The 17,999-nt window shown below is 39.7% G+C and overlaps 1 protein-coding gene across 2 annotated transcripts in view; it reads right to left on the reverse strand.

Annotated features, from left to right (window-relative positions):
* Positions 1 to 5,543: 5,543 nt before the first annotated feature.
* The window catches only part of TMEM65 (transmembrane protein 65), a 302,373-nt gene continuing 289,917 nt past the window's right edge, over positions 5,544 to 17,999 (reverse strand). For both annotated transcript variants that reach the window (XM_053715338.1, XM_053715339.1), the window contains one exon: positions 5,544 to 7,296. In XM_053715338.1, the coding sequence (XP_053571313.1) occupies positions 7,198 to 7,296 (99 nt within the window). In that variant the 3' untranslated portion in view covers positions 5,544 to 7,197. The remainder of the gene's footprint in view (positions 7,297 to 17,999) is intronic.

The raw sequence follows: 17,999 nt of genomic DNA on the forward strand, positions 1-17,999 counted from the left end.
GGGCTGCCCTGAAGGCGTATGTGAGAGGGATCTGCATTCGGAGGCAGGCAAAACTTAGACATCAGTTGAAAGCCCCTCTGGGCCTTCTTATGACGGAATTACGACTGACTGAACAAGAAAATAAGATTTCCCCGTCGGGCCCTCTGGCTGATAAAATCAAAACGCTTAGAGCGCAAATAGCAGACAAGGAGTTGGAGAGAGTTAAGGAAGCCCATACTCGATTCAAAAAGTTACTATACTGTCAAGGTAATAAGGCCTCGACACTCTTAGCGAATAAACTAAGAGGTAGAACTGCGGCAGCTAGAATTCTGTCACTCAAACAGGGGACCATATCGGTCTCCTCGCCTAAAGAAATTGGACAAACTTTTGCGGCCTATTACTCTGATTTATACCATCTTCATCCTTCAATGGCTGGTGAAGAATCCCCCATATCAGAAGTGAAGGATTTCCTACAAAGTCTTAATCTACCCACTCTATCAGAGGAAGATAAAGAAATACTTAAGGCCCCATTCTCTCTAACTGAAATTAATTTAGCCATCAAGCATACCCAAAATAGTAAAGCCCCGGGCCCGGATGGATACCCGGCATCCTTCTACAAGCTCTTTAAAGCTGATTTAAATAAAATCCTTCTCAAAGTTTTTTCGGAAGCTCGAGTCTCAGGCCTTTTTACTAAAGAATTCCTGCAGGCAATAATTCTACCAATCCCCAAGCCAAATAAAGATCCAACACAATGTACAAGCTACAGGCCAATCTCGCTGATTAATGGTGATGTAAAGCTCTATGCCAAACTTTGGGCCAACCGCCTTAATACCCTGCTCCCGAAGGTAATACATTCAGATCAGGTTGGATTTACCTTTGGTAGAGAAGGGCCAGATAATTCTCGAAAAATGCTGAATATCCTCATAGAGGCATCTCGTTTAAAACTTCCCATGCTGGCCCTGTCTTTAGACGCAGAAAAAGCGTTTGACAGGGTCAGATGGGATTACCTGTGGTGCACACTAGCCCAATTCGGCATGCCAGGCGAAGTGATAACAGCTATCCGCGCCTTATACTCCTCTCCATCTGCGGTTGTTAAGGGCTTGGGTTTTGCCTCTCCGGAAATTTGTATCACGAATGGTACTAGACAGGGGTGTCCCCTATCGCCCCTAATTTTCACACTAGCCATTGAACCTTTGGCCCAAGCCATTAGAAATTCACGTACGATACAGGGTGTACAGTTTTCCGGCCGAACTGCAAAAATTGCATTGTTCGCGGATGACGTGACACTATTCCTCACAAACCCACTGGGCTCACTACCTGCCCTCCTGGATCTTGTCTCCAGATTTGGTGCCCATAGTTATTATAAGGTCAACGTCTCTAAGACCGAGGCTCTGCCTGTTGGTCTCCCTACTTTTGAACTAGATGTTTTGCGAACCTCATACTCCTTTCAATGGTCACATTCCACCCTCCGACACTTGGGGATCCAACTTGGGGCAGATCCGAAAGCAGTACTTGCTATAAACTACTCAAATATTATTAAAGAAGTTACTGAGCTCACCACTTCATGGAACTTCAAAGAAATCTCATGGCTGGGCCGCATAGCATCTTTTAAGATGACGATCCTGCCCAAAATTCTTTATTACTTCCGCTGCATTCCCCTCAATGTTCCTAGTGCCCTTATAGATAAGCTCCAATCTCTTGGTCAAAAGTATATCTGGGGTAAATCTAAGCCTCGTATTGCAGCAAAGATACTTCAGAAAAGGTATGACCAGGGGGGCGTAGCTATGCCTAGTATTCGCCGGTACTATGAGGCCGCCAGGCTCTCTCATATTTTAGCATGGGCAGATAAAAGTGAACCACAAGGATGGAAGACCATTGAGGCTTGCGATCTCCCTACAGGTCTGAGTTTGCCTGACCTGCCATGGATTCCTGCCTATCGATTAGACACTCTGGGAATTAAAAATGTCATTATTAGAGAAAATTTGGTATACCCTTCGAAATCTGCCAGAGGTTGCTCTGCACCCATCTCCTATCCAGTCTTTGCCCGCCTTGCTTGCAGCCCTGCCTGACACACATGTGCAGAGCTGGGGTGTTTGGGATTTGAAAATGATCTCCCAGCTATATCCCTCGGGCACTTTGGTCGCCCCGAGCAATGTAAGATCTGTCATTCCAAACCCCCCCGTATGGATTAAATTCGAGTACTCTAGACTATACGCTTTCTTGATCTCTTGGGGATTCCCTAAAGGCCCTAATAGACCTTTGACCACCTGGGAAAAATTGTGGCAACTCCCTGTTAGGACCCCTAAACTTATCTCATTTCATTACAGCTTACTACAGTCGTCCACAAACAAAGACAGACCTTGGCAACTTAGAGCATGGGAGGGAGACTTGTCCAGACCAATCACTGACAAAGATCTACACACGGCAATGACACTAACCAAGAAGACAGTACATTGTGCGAACACTCTAGAATCGTATATGAAATTGTTTCTGAAATGGTACTATACCCCCTCTAGACTTTCCCTGATGTTTCCTACAACATCCCCTCTCTGCTGGAGAGACTGCGATTTGAGAGGTTCCGATATACATATATGGTGGGACTGCCCTAGGTTAAAGCATTTGTGGGCGCAAGTGTCCTCCCTTTGTTCTACCCTAGGGCTTGATAGACCACTTACCCCTGATATAGCTCTACTGCACATATTCCCGAGACATATTCAGGCCCCTCTGTCTAAACTACTAATTTTTGTCCTTGCGGCCACTAAATTGGCGATAGCGAGAGCCTGGAAACAGACACAACCCCCAGACATTGCAGCCATCACCTCCATAATACAGACATATGCCAGGATGGAGCAAGGTTTTTACTTCAATATGGATAAAGAAGATCTCTACTGGCAGATATGGGAACCTTGGTTTTATTACCAAGAAAACTCTAGATAGATGGGCAGTCCTTGACCCTTGTCATAGACCCCCCCATCTGCTCTCTCCCACCTGCAATCACTGACCCACACTCTCTCACCTCCACCTTCTATTTCCCTATCCCCCATCCTCTCACCTCCCACTATGCAACCTAATCCCCTACCCTAGTCCTTACTTTCTACTGCTCCTATTTCTTCTGGGGCGGTTTGCCCCGCCTGGAGATGCACACTGGAATTGATCCGTCGGGTCACTGAGAGAAGCATGGTAATGGTTTTCCCTAGACTGACTTGCTGTAATTACTATAATGTTGAGTTAATACCTAGGATTATTATATCCTACCAATCATTATAATTAAGATCAGTCAAAATGTAATGTCATTTTTTTATGTGTTTATGTAAATTGAGAAACCCTTGTGGGTATTTGATACGACCTGTGTTTGCTTATGCTGACACTCTCATTGTGATTTCAAAAAGACCTATGTATATACAAGAAACTGTATAACATGTTATTGTTATGTATCAGTTCACCTTAAAATAAAAATTACTTTTGGAAAAAAAAAAAAAAATCTATCTATTTATCTTCTATTGATTCTATCTAACTATCAATCTATGTATATCTATCTATCTATCTATCTATCTATCTATCAAATCTATCTATCTCGTGTCCGGACTGTTTTGAGACAGCCATTTGTGTTTTTGACAAATTTGAAGTAGGACGACAGACCAATCATCTTCTTCCATCTCCCTGTTCCAAAAATGCAGGCCATATAGACCTTCCCCGATAGGGGGAGTAACAGATAGTAGTAAACTGCTAAGAATAGTACTACTTAACACACCACGGGTCCCAGTCCGCATGTCTTATTGTTATACTCTGTCAGGGAAATTATATATCTTTCAAATCTATCTATTTATCTATCAAATCTATCTAACTATCAATCGTATCTATCAAATGGATATTGCATCTATTGATCTATGTAATTCGTATCTATAAAATGTATATTGCATCTTTTGATCAATGTAATTCGTATCTATCAAATGTATATTGCATCTTTTGATCGATAACATTCGTATCTATCAAATGGATATTGCATCTATTGATCTATGTAATTCGTATCTATCAAATGTATATTGCATCTATTGATCTATGTAATTTGTATCGATCATATGTATATTGCATCTATTGAGCTATGTAATCTATGTATCTATATCAAATCTATCTATCTTGTGGTTGTGCAAATGGACTGTTTACGGTGTGTTACACTTGGAGTTTGGTCTGTCACTGTGAAGTGGGCGTAACCCTTACACTACCTGATCGATACGACATCATAACTGATGTTTTAAAGCACGTTATTGCAAACAATTTATTAATGTTAGGTGATTTAGGCCCTTTATGGGTTAAAAGCAGACTCTGCATCAACTATGTAATTTTCCATGGGAGTTTTGACATGGATCCCCCTCCAGCATGCCACAGTCCAGGTGTTAGTACCCTTGAAACAACTTTTCCATCACTATTGTGGCCAGAAAGAATCCTTGTGGGTTTTAAAGTTTGCCTGCCTATTGAAGTCAATGGCGGTTCGCGAATAGCGGAAGTCCGAGTCCGCCGTTCGCGAACCGAAATTTTTAAGTTTGCGACATCACTACTTCAAAATGCTGAGAAGCGCATATCAACATAGAAATCTTAGCACAAACTTACTTCACCACCTCCATAGGAGGTAACGTTTGTAAAATTGAATTGTGGGTGTGGTGAGTGGTGTATTTATAGGCATTTTGAGGTTTGGGAAACCTCCCTCCTGGTAGGATTATATATCCCATACGTCACTAGCTCATGGACTCTTGCCAATTACATGAAAGAAATAATTTACCAACATAAGAATAATTCTATACACATCCTGATGTCTTTTTTTTAGTATGTGGTGTGTCAACACTAGTGCAAGATTAGTAGTCTTCTGTATCTATATTAACAACCAAATGACATTTCCCTTTATGACCCATGTATTTTATTTTGAATTTTTTAACCATCTAGTAAATTAATTAGATCTTCCCAATGTTAAGCTGAAATGTACACCTCCTCTAGAAAGTCCTCTAACATCTATATAATTCTGTGTTTCTCAAACTACCTTATAAATTAAACTTTGTGTCTTTTAAATTATTAATTTAAATTCAATGAACCAAAAAATAAATAAAAGCATAATTGTAATATACAATATAGCAGGTCAATGACTGTTACTCACTGTCTATCCATTTCCAAGTAAGAACATACATGATCCATACAAAGATTGTATTAGACTGCAGTATTTAATCCTGATGAAAATTATTTGTGTGATAAACAGTGTAAGAAAATATGTTTAACGTACATCTCCGATTCACAAAAAAAAAAAAGAGGATAGGAGTTCCGAATTAAAGAGGTAACCAAAAGTGGATGATTTACACTGGGATTGGATTACAAACAAAATAGTGGTGACTGTTTCTGCTCCTTACTAACTTTTATATGCACTTCAATATGTGTTTGTGTTTAATGTAGGGAGCAAATCAGATGTTTCCTCATACAGCTGTAAATATATGTATATACACATTTTTAATTTAAGACCATTGACTAACAACATTGTTGACATAAATTGGACGTCTTTCCACAATGATCACACCATACAATAAGGTTGAGTTGTATGTATTTAGACATTACAAGGCTTTGTTCATTTGAGGCGTTAATTCATATAATGGACCCTTAGGTTCAATCCCTATTATCTATTTGCAACTTCCACAACATAACTATTTTCCAAATGCAGAGCTTAAAGTGATGTTAAACCTTCCACATAGTATAAACAGATCCAATATTTTAGATGGAGATTAATTAATCAGTTAATGAAGATGTGCTTTAACTTACTTTTTAATGTAGTGCAGAAATTCAAATACCCCGTGCTCTGGCCGCCCACTTCAAAAGTAATTTTTATCTTTGTGGGTGGTTTGAACTGTTCTCCAATTTGTACTCTAGCTAAAAATAAAATAAAAATTGAGTGCCGTATGGCTATAGCGCCGATTGGAGAACAGCTCAACACATTAGCTCACAAAAATGGTTTTGAAGTGGTTGGCCAAAGCACAGGTTATTTGAATTTCAGCGATACATTAAAAAGTAAGTTATAGCGCATCTTCGTTAACTGATGAATTAAACTGCATCTAAAATATCTCTAACATTCCAGATCTGTACATACAAAGGGGAAGTTAACCATTACATCAATAAAAAAACAAACAAAAACTCCATGGTTCATTCTCAGAAAAAAAGAAAGAATAACTTTTTTTTCTTCTTTACAATATAAAACTGACGCGGAAGAGATTTATAGCGATACCACTAACACTACATTTTGTATTAAATAGCGTAGCTAATATACCTTGGCAGTGTTCCAATAAAATGAACACATTTATACAATATAATCATTGATGATAAGCTTGTATAAGTATTCTCTTCAACTTTTTAAAAGTCACTGAGAACCAAAATTAAGTTAAATATATTACATTTCAAAATAGTTGTACATTTCTTTAAAAAGAAAATGCAGCAAAACATCTAAAGTCTCACTCAAGGCACGCACAGCCAAGTGAGGTTACAATAATTCTTTAAAACCATGCAGAGAGAGAGGAGAAAACTAAATTAGTAAACCTATATAGATCATATTGAGTCATTACTGGTTTTAATGGAGTTATGTAGAGATAGTAATTTATAAGTATAAAGACCATTTTATTGTTTCATTAACATTATGTTTAAGTATAAGTGGAGCAGCTTATTTTATTCCTATGTAGTAGTTGACCATATATCCTCTTTACAGTGCTAGGTATTTTAAATGCATAAGATATGATGATACCAAAAGATTACAAGGCATTGTCCAGTATGAATTTTTCATGAGCATTCTATTTAAAGGGGGTTATGGTCTGGAAGCAGTGATGTGATACAGTGGATTAGTGTTTGCAAAGCATAAAGGAAACCATAGCAACGTATCACCCATTTTTCCAAGGTATAGCACCAAAAACTAGGTTAAATGATAAACAGACTATATTTTCCTTATCTAAAGTACTAAAGGTCTTGGAAATCCCTTTCACTGAAAACTGAGAAGATGATAACTGATCTTAAGTGTAGAAAATTGTACTGATTTGTCACGCAAAAAAGGGGAGACAATCAAAGAAAGAATTAATTGTCGCATCTTCGATTCAAACGTTCCCTACATGCTGAATGTTTGTTCCCAGTTATCTGTCCTTTGCTTGTAAATATGGTGACAACATACTGAATTGAGGTATGATTTTATTAGGTTATAAAATGTCATTTCTTCTTCTCTGATTTTTCCTCTTCATCCCCTGAGAAGAACAGCAAAGGAAACATTCCTAAAATGCAGCCAATTGCAACGCCTATTGCTTTACCCTGTAATAAAAAAACAGACATTTTAGTATGTGGACACATTAAATATACAAATCACATGTTATGCTTTGGTAAGTGTGAAGCTCTTTGCGTTCTTAGAACTGAAAAATACATAATTTTCAGACTTAAAGTGAATGTCAACTTTCAAGTTAAAGTGCCCGTTTTTTTTAAAAAAAAAAACAGGGGCACTTCTCATTCATGAAAGTTTACATTGCACCGGATTTTACAAATACCTTCTTCTCCTGAAACGCCGGATCGCCAATCCCCCCCGCATGCTTCTTCCTGCTGTACTTACACAGCAATGACGAAACCGGCTTCCTCCAATCACGGTGTGGCCTCACCAGATGGACGCTCCTAGGGGGGAAGCTGTGATTGGAGGAAGCCGTTTCGTCATTGCTGACGAAGTACAGAGGACCTGCAGGCGGGGGACTGGCGATCCAGCGTTTTAGGAGAACGTAAGTATTTGTAAAATCCGGTGCAATGTAAACTTTCATTAATGAAAGGGCCCCTGTTTTAATAGCTTTTTTAAAAAAACGGGCACTTTATCAAGAAAGTTGACATTTACTTTAAATTACAGGAAAACTGTGAAAAACAAAGTATATTGCAAACTTGATGTACTATACATAATTAAACATTTTATAATATAATCTGAATTTGTTTAGGTCTCTTTAATGCCATACTCCAATAATAAGGACAAATTAATAAAACATGAAGTACTCAAGATAAAATCTAAAACATGCTATCATTTTTTTTTCAACTAAACAGACTTTAACCCTATGTCTTTAACCCTTTGCACAAGTGTATTGTAGTACATTCCGTCCACCAAGCAGTTATATCTCAAACTGCATGCAAATTAGTCTCACTGACAAAAATGGGCTAGCTTATAAATGACCGCTTCAGTCTCACAAGTCAGCTACCTTAATCAGTGATTTAGTGTTTCAGGTTTATTATATTTTATCTGCTTATGCAAATGATTAAAATCTTTCTGCAAGCAGAAGTATTAGAGGAAAATAGAAACCTGTCATTATGACATGCTAAACTACAGTGACAAAATAGATTTTACTGAGAAAATTGCACATTGTTTATAGTATTAATAACCATACACAGACATATCAATTAGTTTGCTGTTTAAAAATGTGATCACATATGTGCAAATGGAAAAACATTCAAAATATACATTTAAAAATAAGTAAAAAAAACACCAATATAAATATTTAAAATGTTTGTGTGCCAAATTTAGTTTTGAAAGCTGATGTATTTCCTTGAGAACCCTCCCACAGACTGGCTCTGTCAATCACTGGGGCAGTGATTAATGTGAGAGCAATAAATGCGAACTAGTGAGATTTTTGCTGCTGTGTTTGTGCAATCAAAACATGGAATCCAGATATTGATACACAGTGCTAGTTAATAATTGAATAACTTTTTTTATTATTATTCAGAGATCCAGTCCCACACCCTAGCAAATATTATGAATAGATTTATAGTCAAATTTAACCGATGGTAGTCTTATTTTAAATCCAGATCCTGCTAAAATGAGAAGTAGAGATTTTAGAATAGGATTGCCTCTATTATCATTTTCGTTGCATAAAGCTTTATGTATGCAAAAGATTGCTATAGAATACCAAAGCCAAAATAATCAGGGAGAAATTAGACCTATATTATGATGCTTTTATTTACTTTACAGGAAATTATATCACAAACCACAGTTTCATTGAATCATACACAGCCGCTACTGTTTATAATTATGAACGACATTTCCTCTTGCTTCTTAGCCATTTCCTTTGTAGGGCTATTATATTAATGTTGCTAAATATTCATAACTACAAGATGCGCCCCATGGTCTCTCTCTATACTAATTTTGCTTTCTTTTCAAGATGATGTCTTCCTCTTACTGATTTTTTATTGCTGTAACTATAAATCATTTTGTTTTGGAAAACACAGCATACAATAGCAGCTTTAAATAATATATATGTGTGTGCAGGAGCAGACTGTCGGTAAGTGAATGTTTCTTCTCAATTTGAAAGCATCATGTGCATCAGTTCTGGTTCCTTTCCCCAAGAGCATTCACATAACCTTAAAGGGATATAAAGATGTAATACAAATGTGTGTTACAGCATTGTCTTAAAGGGACAGTCTAGGCCAAAATAAACTTTCATGATTCAGATAGAGCATGTAATTTTAAACAATTTTCCAATTTACTTTTATCACCAATTTGCTTTGTTCTCTTGGTATTCTTAGTTGAAAGCTTAACCTAGGAGGTTCATATGCTAATTTCTTAGACCTTGAAGCCCACCTCTTTCAGATTGCATTTTAACAGTTTTTCACCACTAGAGGGTGTTAGTTCACGTATTTCATATAGATAACACTGTGTTCGTGCACAAGAAGTTATCTGGGAGCAGGCACTGATTGGCTAGACTGCAAGTCTGTCAAAAGAACTGAAAAAAGGGGCAGTTTGCAGAGGCTTAGATACAAGATAATCACAGAGGTTAAACGTATATTATTATAACTGTGTTAGTTATGCAAAACTGGGAAATGGGTAATAAAGGGATTATCTATCTTTTAAAACAATAAAAATTCTGGTGTAGACTGTCCCTTTAATGTACTATTTCTTGCTTATAACTATGTGTGCAATCCCCATAAACACACAGAGAAAATAAGCTCTGAATTGACAATGCACTGATGACCCTGAGCTGGGCTGGTTTATGGTACCCCTAACTTATTGTTATAGCCAGAATGTACTTTCCCCCAATGGCAAAGAAGATATGTTGTATCCATCACAGATACATTATTTCACATTCTGCTGCCTGCTCGGTTACAATTGACATAAACAAATCTGCAGCAGTCAGAAGCAGATTCTCAATAAGAGTGATAGGTCACTGCTGTATCCTTTGCTGCCAGAAATGTTACTTAATCACTGCTCTGAGGATTTCAAGGCAGTGGTGATTAAATCCCTTTACTGTCCTTTGTGACTAGTAAGTAATGCCAAAAATCATTATTCACTTACTAGTCAAGGCAGAGCTGCCAATTGCATGCCCCTCATAGATGTAGTTTTGAGCATAGCAGCATTGTCTGCACATAATCTATTGCCACCCACAAGCAGGGATAAATTATGCAACCAACTGATACATAATCAGACCCAAAATGACTATTTATAGACGTGTTATTGACCTTGTTTTTATGTGTATATATATATATATATATCTTGTATTTTTTAAAAGTAAAGATTAGACTTAAAATAACCTGCAGACAGTGGAGGCTCCTCTATAGGAGAACTTGAGCACGTGAACCCCCTGATCCCTGAAACCCCCTGACCCCTGAACATTAAAAAAAAAAAAGAAAAAAGATTGAGAAATAAAAAAAATATTAATTTTTAAACCATTTTTGCTTATTTAAATTAAAAAATCCTCCAGGCTCCATTAAAATTGCTGTTTTTAATTATTTATTTATTTGCAGTCAATGCAGTTTTACAGTGGAATGGTCTTTTGCCTAATACTTCTATCTATATCGCACATGCTGAAAAGCCCTTTCCACTTTAAAACTGCATTGACTGCAGCGCCACCTAAAGGCCAGCCCATAGGTCTCCTAACCGCACAGCTCTTAGTGTGCGAGAGCCAGCTGTCATGTGACACTCGCACACTAAGAGCTGTGTGTGTGGGAGGAGGAGTATTGTCTTGTGGGCAGAGAGGCAGCGAGGAGGCGGAGCCGGGACGGACTGCCAGCTAGAGTGAGTCTCTGAGACAGTCAGTCAGCAGCCAGCTCCCACCCCACCCAGGGGCCATGCGCAACTGCGCATAAAGTTAGGGGCTGGAGCAGCATAGCAGCATGTGGGCATATGTGCTGGAGGAGAAGATTGCGACTCACTCAGGCTAGGCGAGTGAAGGAGCCGGAAGCAAGCAACTTGGACTACAGGCAGCCGCAGGCTAAGGTTCTGTTTTTAATTTTTTTTTTATAGCCCTCGTGTATAAAGTTATTTAGTCACTTGTGAGTGTTGCTGTTGCCTTAAAACAAGTGGGTCTGAATGTGGGTGTCTTATGCTTTGTGGGGGCAAGGCTTGTAGTTAGGCTCTAGCCTAGGAGACAATATTACTGAAAAGCGCGCTCTGCTGTGTTGAAGTTGGACCATCCTGCAGCTACAACCTGAACTCTAGAAGTGCAGGCTATGTGCAGCATTATTGTCAGGTGGGTAATGGTCAGAAACAGTTTAGCTTTGCCCGGGGTGTGCCTGAATAGGAATTTAAACCTGGATCATGATCTGCTGCAGCTTCATCATGTGGTGCTTCCTATTATTATTTACGCTGCAAATGAGAGGACAGATTGTATCTTGCTGCAGGGAACATGTTACGGCAGTTTATAAGCCCTGTCTGATGTGCACTGGACGGTTTCATTCTGGCAGTACATGTACATACGATTTATTACATGACTGTTTCTTCTCTTATGACCCCTGAAAGCACAATTTGCAATAAATTAAAGCCTAAGAGCTGAAAATCTGGACAGCCTGCTACCGAGAGAATGTCAGGAATGCAATCCTTAGTCTCCTTCAGATCGGTAGCAGGCTGTAACTTTCACTTTCTCCTTTGCTCCTGCGAGTCCAATTGTAAATATTTGCATAAGAGATATGACTTGACAGGTAAAATATATACTGTGTGTATGTATATATATATATATATATATATATATATACACATACAGTATATCAAGGCAGGCAGGAGGCAAAAAGGTACAAGTGTTATTTGTGATGTAGTGTCTTTCTGATGTGTGCTTGAGAGTGTTGGAATATATATCTATATATGCAAACAAGTTTCTTGCAAAAAACTTCCATTTTTGTTTGTGCACCTGGGCTGTGTCATTCCAAAGTTTCACTTTCTTGTTGAAAAATATGCAATATTGCAATGCACAAAGTAAATATTTATTTTTATTATCATTTACACTTTGACACCCCCCCCCCTTTAGATGAATACTTAAAGTATTCATCTAAAGGGGAGAAGTCAGTGTAAATGATAATAAAAATATTATACTTGTTACTTGTGTTGGGTTAAATATTATTTTTCTTTAATTATATATATATATATATATATATATATATATATATATATATATATATATATATATATATATATATATATATATATATATATATATATATATATATATATATATAGGGATTCATCTAGCTCCAATATTCTAGGGGCCTGGGGCTCAGTAATTGAGAAACACACACATGCACACACAGTCTCTCTGTCACACACACACACTGTCTCTCTCTGCCACACACACACTCTCTCTGTCACACACACACTGTCTCTCTCTCTGTCACACACACACTGTCTCTCTCTCTGTCACACACACACTATCTCTCTGTCACACACACACCGTCTCTCTGTCACACACACACCGTCTCTCTGCCACACACACACAGCCTCTCTCGCTGTCACACACACGCTGTCTCTCTCTGTCACACATGCACAGTCTCTCTCTCTGTCACACAGGCACAGTCTCTCTCTCTCTGTCACACACACACTGTGTTCCAGGCAGGCAGACAAATCATGTAATACTGTCTGTAGTCCAGTGTGAATTAATACTGATGATTATGGATGGGGTGTATTTGGCAATGCTAGGGTGAATGGCTGCAGACTACTAGATTGACTTTAGTGCTAACTGTAATCCGATTCCCCCACCTTCTTAGTCCCACACGCCATGCTAATGACACACAGCACAAATCATCATGGAAGTTCACCCCACGGCCCCCCCTTCTCCCTGCCCGTGTGTGGTGCAGTCATGCTGACATCCTGATCCTCTGCTTGAGCCAGTACACTGCACACAGGTCATGATGAATGTTCAGGCAGGAGATAGTTTGTGAACCAAGGTAAGAGGGAAGACAGACAAGGGTAGCTTTTACTCATGTCTCCTGTTTATTTTTAAAGGACTCAAGCCTCTTTGATGTGTATTGCTCTACAGGGCAAGAGGTCTCAACCCTTCTCCCTGCAGCTCACAGCCTTTTTATTAACCATTTTGCTCCTAGATGTGAAGAACTGATGGTCTGCTAGTAACTTTATACTAAATACAATGTGCTTTCCAGTCCCTTCTCTGTGTGTGTGTGTGTGGGGGGCTGTGTGTGTATGTGTGGGGGGGTGCTGTGTGTGTGTGTGTGTGGGGGGGGAGGCTGTGTGTGGGGGGGGGCTGTGTGTGTGTGTGGGCTGTGTGTGTGTGTGGGGGGAGCTGTGTGAGTGTGGGGGGGCTGTGTGAGGGGGGGCTGTGTGTGTGTGTGTGGGGGGGGGCTGTGTGTCTGTGTGTGGGCTATGTGTGTGTGTGTATGTATGTGTATATATATATACACACACTAAAATGGGCGGAGCCATCTGAGGGGCGGGGCTAGTGCTCCCCCATCTTCAAAAGTCCCCAGCCGCCACTGCCTGCAGATACATTCCTTAAAAAATATTAGTTGTAAGTAATGGATCCCACCATGTTGAAACCTAGGTGTCCAATTAGGAACAGATAAAAAACATAATTTATGTTTACCTGATAAATTTATTTCCGGATATGGTGAGTCCACAGCATCATCAATTACTAGTGGGAATATAACTCCTGGCCAGCAGGAGGAGGCAAAGAGCACTACAGCAAAGCTGTTATATGTTACTTCCCTTACCCATAATCCCCAGTCATTCAGCCAAAGGGAAATGGAAAAAGAAGATAACACAAAGGTGTAGAGGTGCCGGAGGTGTTAGTAAAAAAATAACTGTCTTAAAATAAAAGGCAGGCTGTGGACTCACCATATCCGAAAATAAATAAATTTATCAGGTAAGAATAAATTATGTTTTCTTTCCTAAGATATGGTGAGTCCACAGCATCATCAATTACTAGTCGGAACCAATACCCAAGCTAGAGGACACAGATGATTAGGGAGGGACAAGACAGGTAACCTAAACAGAAGGCACCACCACTTGAAGAACCTTTCTCCCAAAAGACGCCTCAGTCGAGGCAAAAGTATCACATTTGGAAAATTTGGAAAAAGTATGCAGAGAAGACCAAGTTGCGGCGTTGCAAAACTGATCCACAGAAGCTTCACCTGTAAAAGCCCAAAAAGAAGAGACAGCCCTCGTGGAATGAGCCATAACTCTCTCAGGAGACTGAAGTCTGAAAACAACGAATTAAACTTCTCAACCAGAGAAAGAGAAGTAGCAGTAGTTTTCTGTTACAGAGAAAACAAACAAAACCAGAAGACTGGCAAAAACCCTAGTTGCCAGTAGAAAAAATATTAAAGCACCCACAACATCCAAGATGTGTACCCACATTCCTCAAGATATAAGAATGAGGACACAGAAAAGGAATAACAAATTCCCAAACAATAATTCCACTCAGGAAAAATAACCACCATATTCGAAAAAAGATAAGGTCACACTGCAAAGACGAGAGTACCTAAACTCTCCGAGCAGAAGATATAGCAAAAAAAGAAAACTTGCAAGATAAAAAATTTAAAAACTATGGAATGCTAAGGCTCAAACTGAGCCTGCTGCAAAACCTCAAAACAAGGTTAAAGCTCCAAGAGGAGCAACAGACTTAAACACAGGCCTGATACTAACCAGGGTCTGACAAAAAGGTTACACATCTGGCACATCCGCCAGACGCTCATGTAAAAAAGGAAAACGCAGAAATCTGACCCTTCAGCGAACTGACTGACAAAATGTTCTCCAGACCGTCCCGGAGAAGGAAAAAACCTCTAGGAATCCTGACCCTACTTCCACCAAGAGTAGTCCATGGATTCACACCTATCAGGGAATTTACTCCAAACCTTATGGTAAAAATGACCAGTAACATGCTTGCGAGCTTGAATCATGGTCTCAATGACTTATTCAGAAAAACCACGCTTAGACAGAACTAAGCATTCAATCTCCAAGTAGAAAGCTTCAGAGAAAACGAAAGTTGGATGAAAGAACGGACCCTGAGTCAGAAGGTCCTTCCTCAGGAACAACCACCAAGGGTCAATGAAATACATCTCCGCTAGGTCTAAAAACCAGATCATGCTCTAATGCTCACAGGAGCGAAGAAACTTATCCCTGGGTTGTGGAAATCTAGGGAGGTACCCACGCTGACAGACTGGCGCTCTTCGGTTGAAGAGCTATTAACTATGGAAAAATTACATTACTATAAGTGTAACCAAATGGTCGCATACGAATTAATGTTGGCCGTCTGGTCCCCTGCCCCTGTGTGAGGTCCACGGGCATCAACAATTACTTCTGAAAATTTTACAAATGCCCGACGGCCTTCATGGTCATTACCCCCCTCCACCCCCCCCCCTTTTTTTTTTTTTTTTTTTTCCCCCTTCTTGTATCTGAATCCTCATTTTCCTCCCGTCTCTTTGGGTGTCCTGGAAGACTTTAAGCACAAAATAAGTATTTTCATCTGACCATAATGATTTGAACAATTATTGTTAAAATTTGTTAAAATATCAAGCTCCACTTCACTGTGACAAATTACGGTAATGGGGTTTTGCGCTGCGCGCACCCATACTTGTTGTTATTGTAATCCTTTATGAAATACAGTGACTCTGTTTATGTTTGTTATAAAACTCTAATAAAGCTTGTTAAAAAAAAAAAAAAAAAAAAAACAAAACAAAAAAAAAACAGATCATGCGAGACTATGCAGGAACTATGAAAATACCGATGCCCACTCCCATTTGATATGAGCAATGACTCGTGGAAGGAGAACAATCATACTGAAATCCCAAGGAACCGTCAAGGTATTTAGCAGAGCAACCTGTTGATCTCTTGACCTTAAACATAACTTGGAAGGCTGGCATACTGCCATCTCCAACTCCAGCACCCCTCATTTGAGGGTTAACCTGGAAAACACCTCCGGGAGACGCGCCCACTCCCCAGGCGAAAAATCTGACTGCTCAAGAAGTACGCTCCCAGTACTCACGCCAATCATGGCAAAGGAACTCCAGGTTCATCCCAGGTGGTTAATGTAAACCACTGAGATGAAATTGTTCAACTAGAACCTGAAAAAAACGGATAAGACAACGGATACCAAGTCATCAGAGCATTGTAGATCGCTCTCCACTCCAAGATAGTTATGAGGAGAGCAGACCCCTCTTGAGTACAACAGGCTAGCAACCATGGTAACTATTACTCTTTAAGGTCTCCAGAAGCATGTGCCCCAAGACAGATACTCCAGAGAAAACCAAAGATTCTGGAGAACGCGGGTAACGATCCCGCTACCTCTCGCAAGCAAAGCAAGCACTCTACCACTAATTCCCCTCTCTGATCCACAGGGAATAATCTCAAGTTAACAGAGTGCCGAAAGAGGCAAGAGAAAAAAAATCCTCTATTTCCTGACCTCTGTCTGTCAGACATAGGGAAACTAATATGATCCCTAAGAAACTACCCCTGTAGCTGGACAAGGGAACTCATTTTCAGATTCACTTCCATCCGTGGGAATGAAGAAAGACTCTGTACGAGAGTTTGCTTGTTGAAAAGATGGCGCCTGACCCATTATGTCATCCAGGAAGGGCAACACAACAATTCCCGGAAAACTGATCTCTGCCAAGATAGCCCACTCTGGGAGCTGTGCCAAGGCCAAAGGGAAGAGTCATAAGCTGAAAATGTTTGACAGAAAGGCAAAACTCAGGAACTTGAAAATACGTGTCCTCCAGGTCTATGGTCACCATGAACTGACCCTTTTGGACCAAAGTAAGAATGAAACCACTGGTTTTCATCTTGAAAGGACAGTACCCTGAGTCAACTTGTTTAGACACTCTGTGAATCCTGGACCATCTGCTTGCAAGCCCAGTGTGCTAACCACTAAGCCACAACAGAGCATCTACCATAGGACAAAACATTCCCTCTTTTTCAGGAACCACGAACAGGAATGAATAGAAATCTAGACCCTCTTCCCTTACAGGAACTGGAACTAACACCCATAGGGCAGAGAGGTCCCAAACACACTTAAAAAATGTCTCACTGTTAACTAGACTGCAGATGAATTGAGAGGTGGAGCCTGTCTCTGAGAGGAAAAGTATGAATTCTAAGTAGGATCCCTGAAATACTGTGTCCGCAGCCTATCTGGGACATCTCGTATACATTATCCGAAAGATTCCTGTAAAATCAGGAGCAAACAAGGTCTTACCCTTTTAGGGAAGCGCCAGAAGCTTGGACTCAGAGGAAAATTAATTGACCAAGAATATAGCTACAACGCCCCGCAGGCTAGCTTAAGATTCTTAATTCTGTTTTGGATCTCCTCCAAAGGAATCCCTACCAACTTGGAATCAAACAAGGCGTTGCACCAATAGGATGCCACACTTGACACAGAGGCAATACAAACTTCCATGTAAGCCTCCAGCTTAGTCCGTTGATCCTGAATAGAACAGCTATCCTCTCTAGGAATCGTAGTTCTTTAAGCCAGAGTAGAAATGTCCTACTACTTAAGGCACCATGCACCACAATATTAAATGGAGACAGGGAAAAAGGAATCCCTGACTTCACCTATTCCTGTGAATAATCTTAGCACGGTCTGGAACAGGAAAGACTTCCACAGAGGAATCCTAGTGTGTATATATATATATATATATATATATATATATATATAGTTTACTGGATTCTTTAGGGTTGACGACAGACGTATCAGCGTTGCTCCAAAGTAGGCAAAACATCCTTTATGCATACACGAAGGCGTCCAAGCTTAAATCTGAAGGATACCACTTCAGCATCAGAT

The sequence above is a fragment of the Bombina bombina genome, chromosome 5 (genome assembly GCF_027579735.1).
Source record: "Bombina bombina isolate aBomBom1 chromosome 5, aBomBom1.pri, whole genome shotgun sequence".
Classification (NCBI taxonomy): Eukaryota; Metazoa; Chordata; class Amphibia; order Anura; family Bombinatoridae; genus Bombina; species Bombina bombina.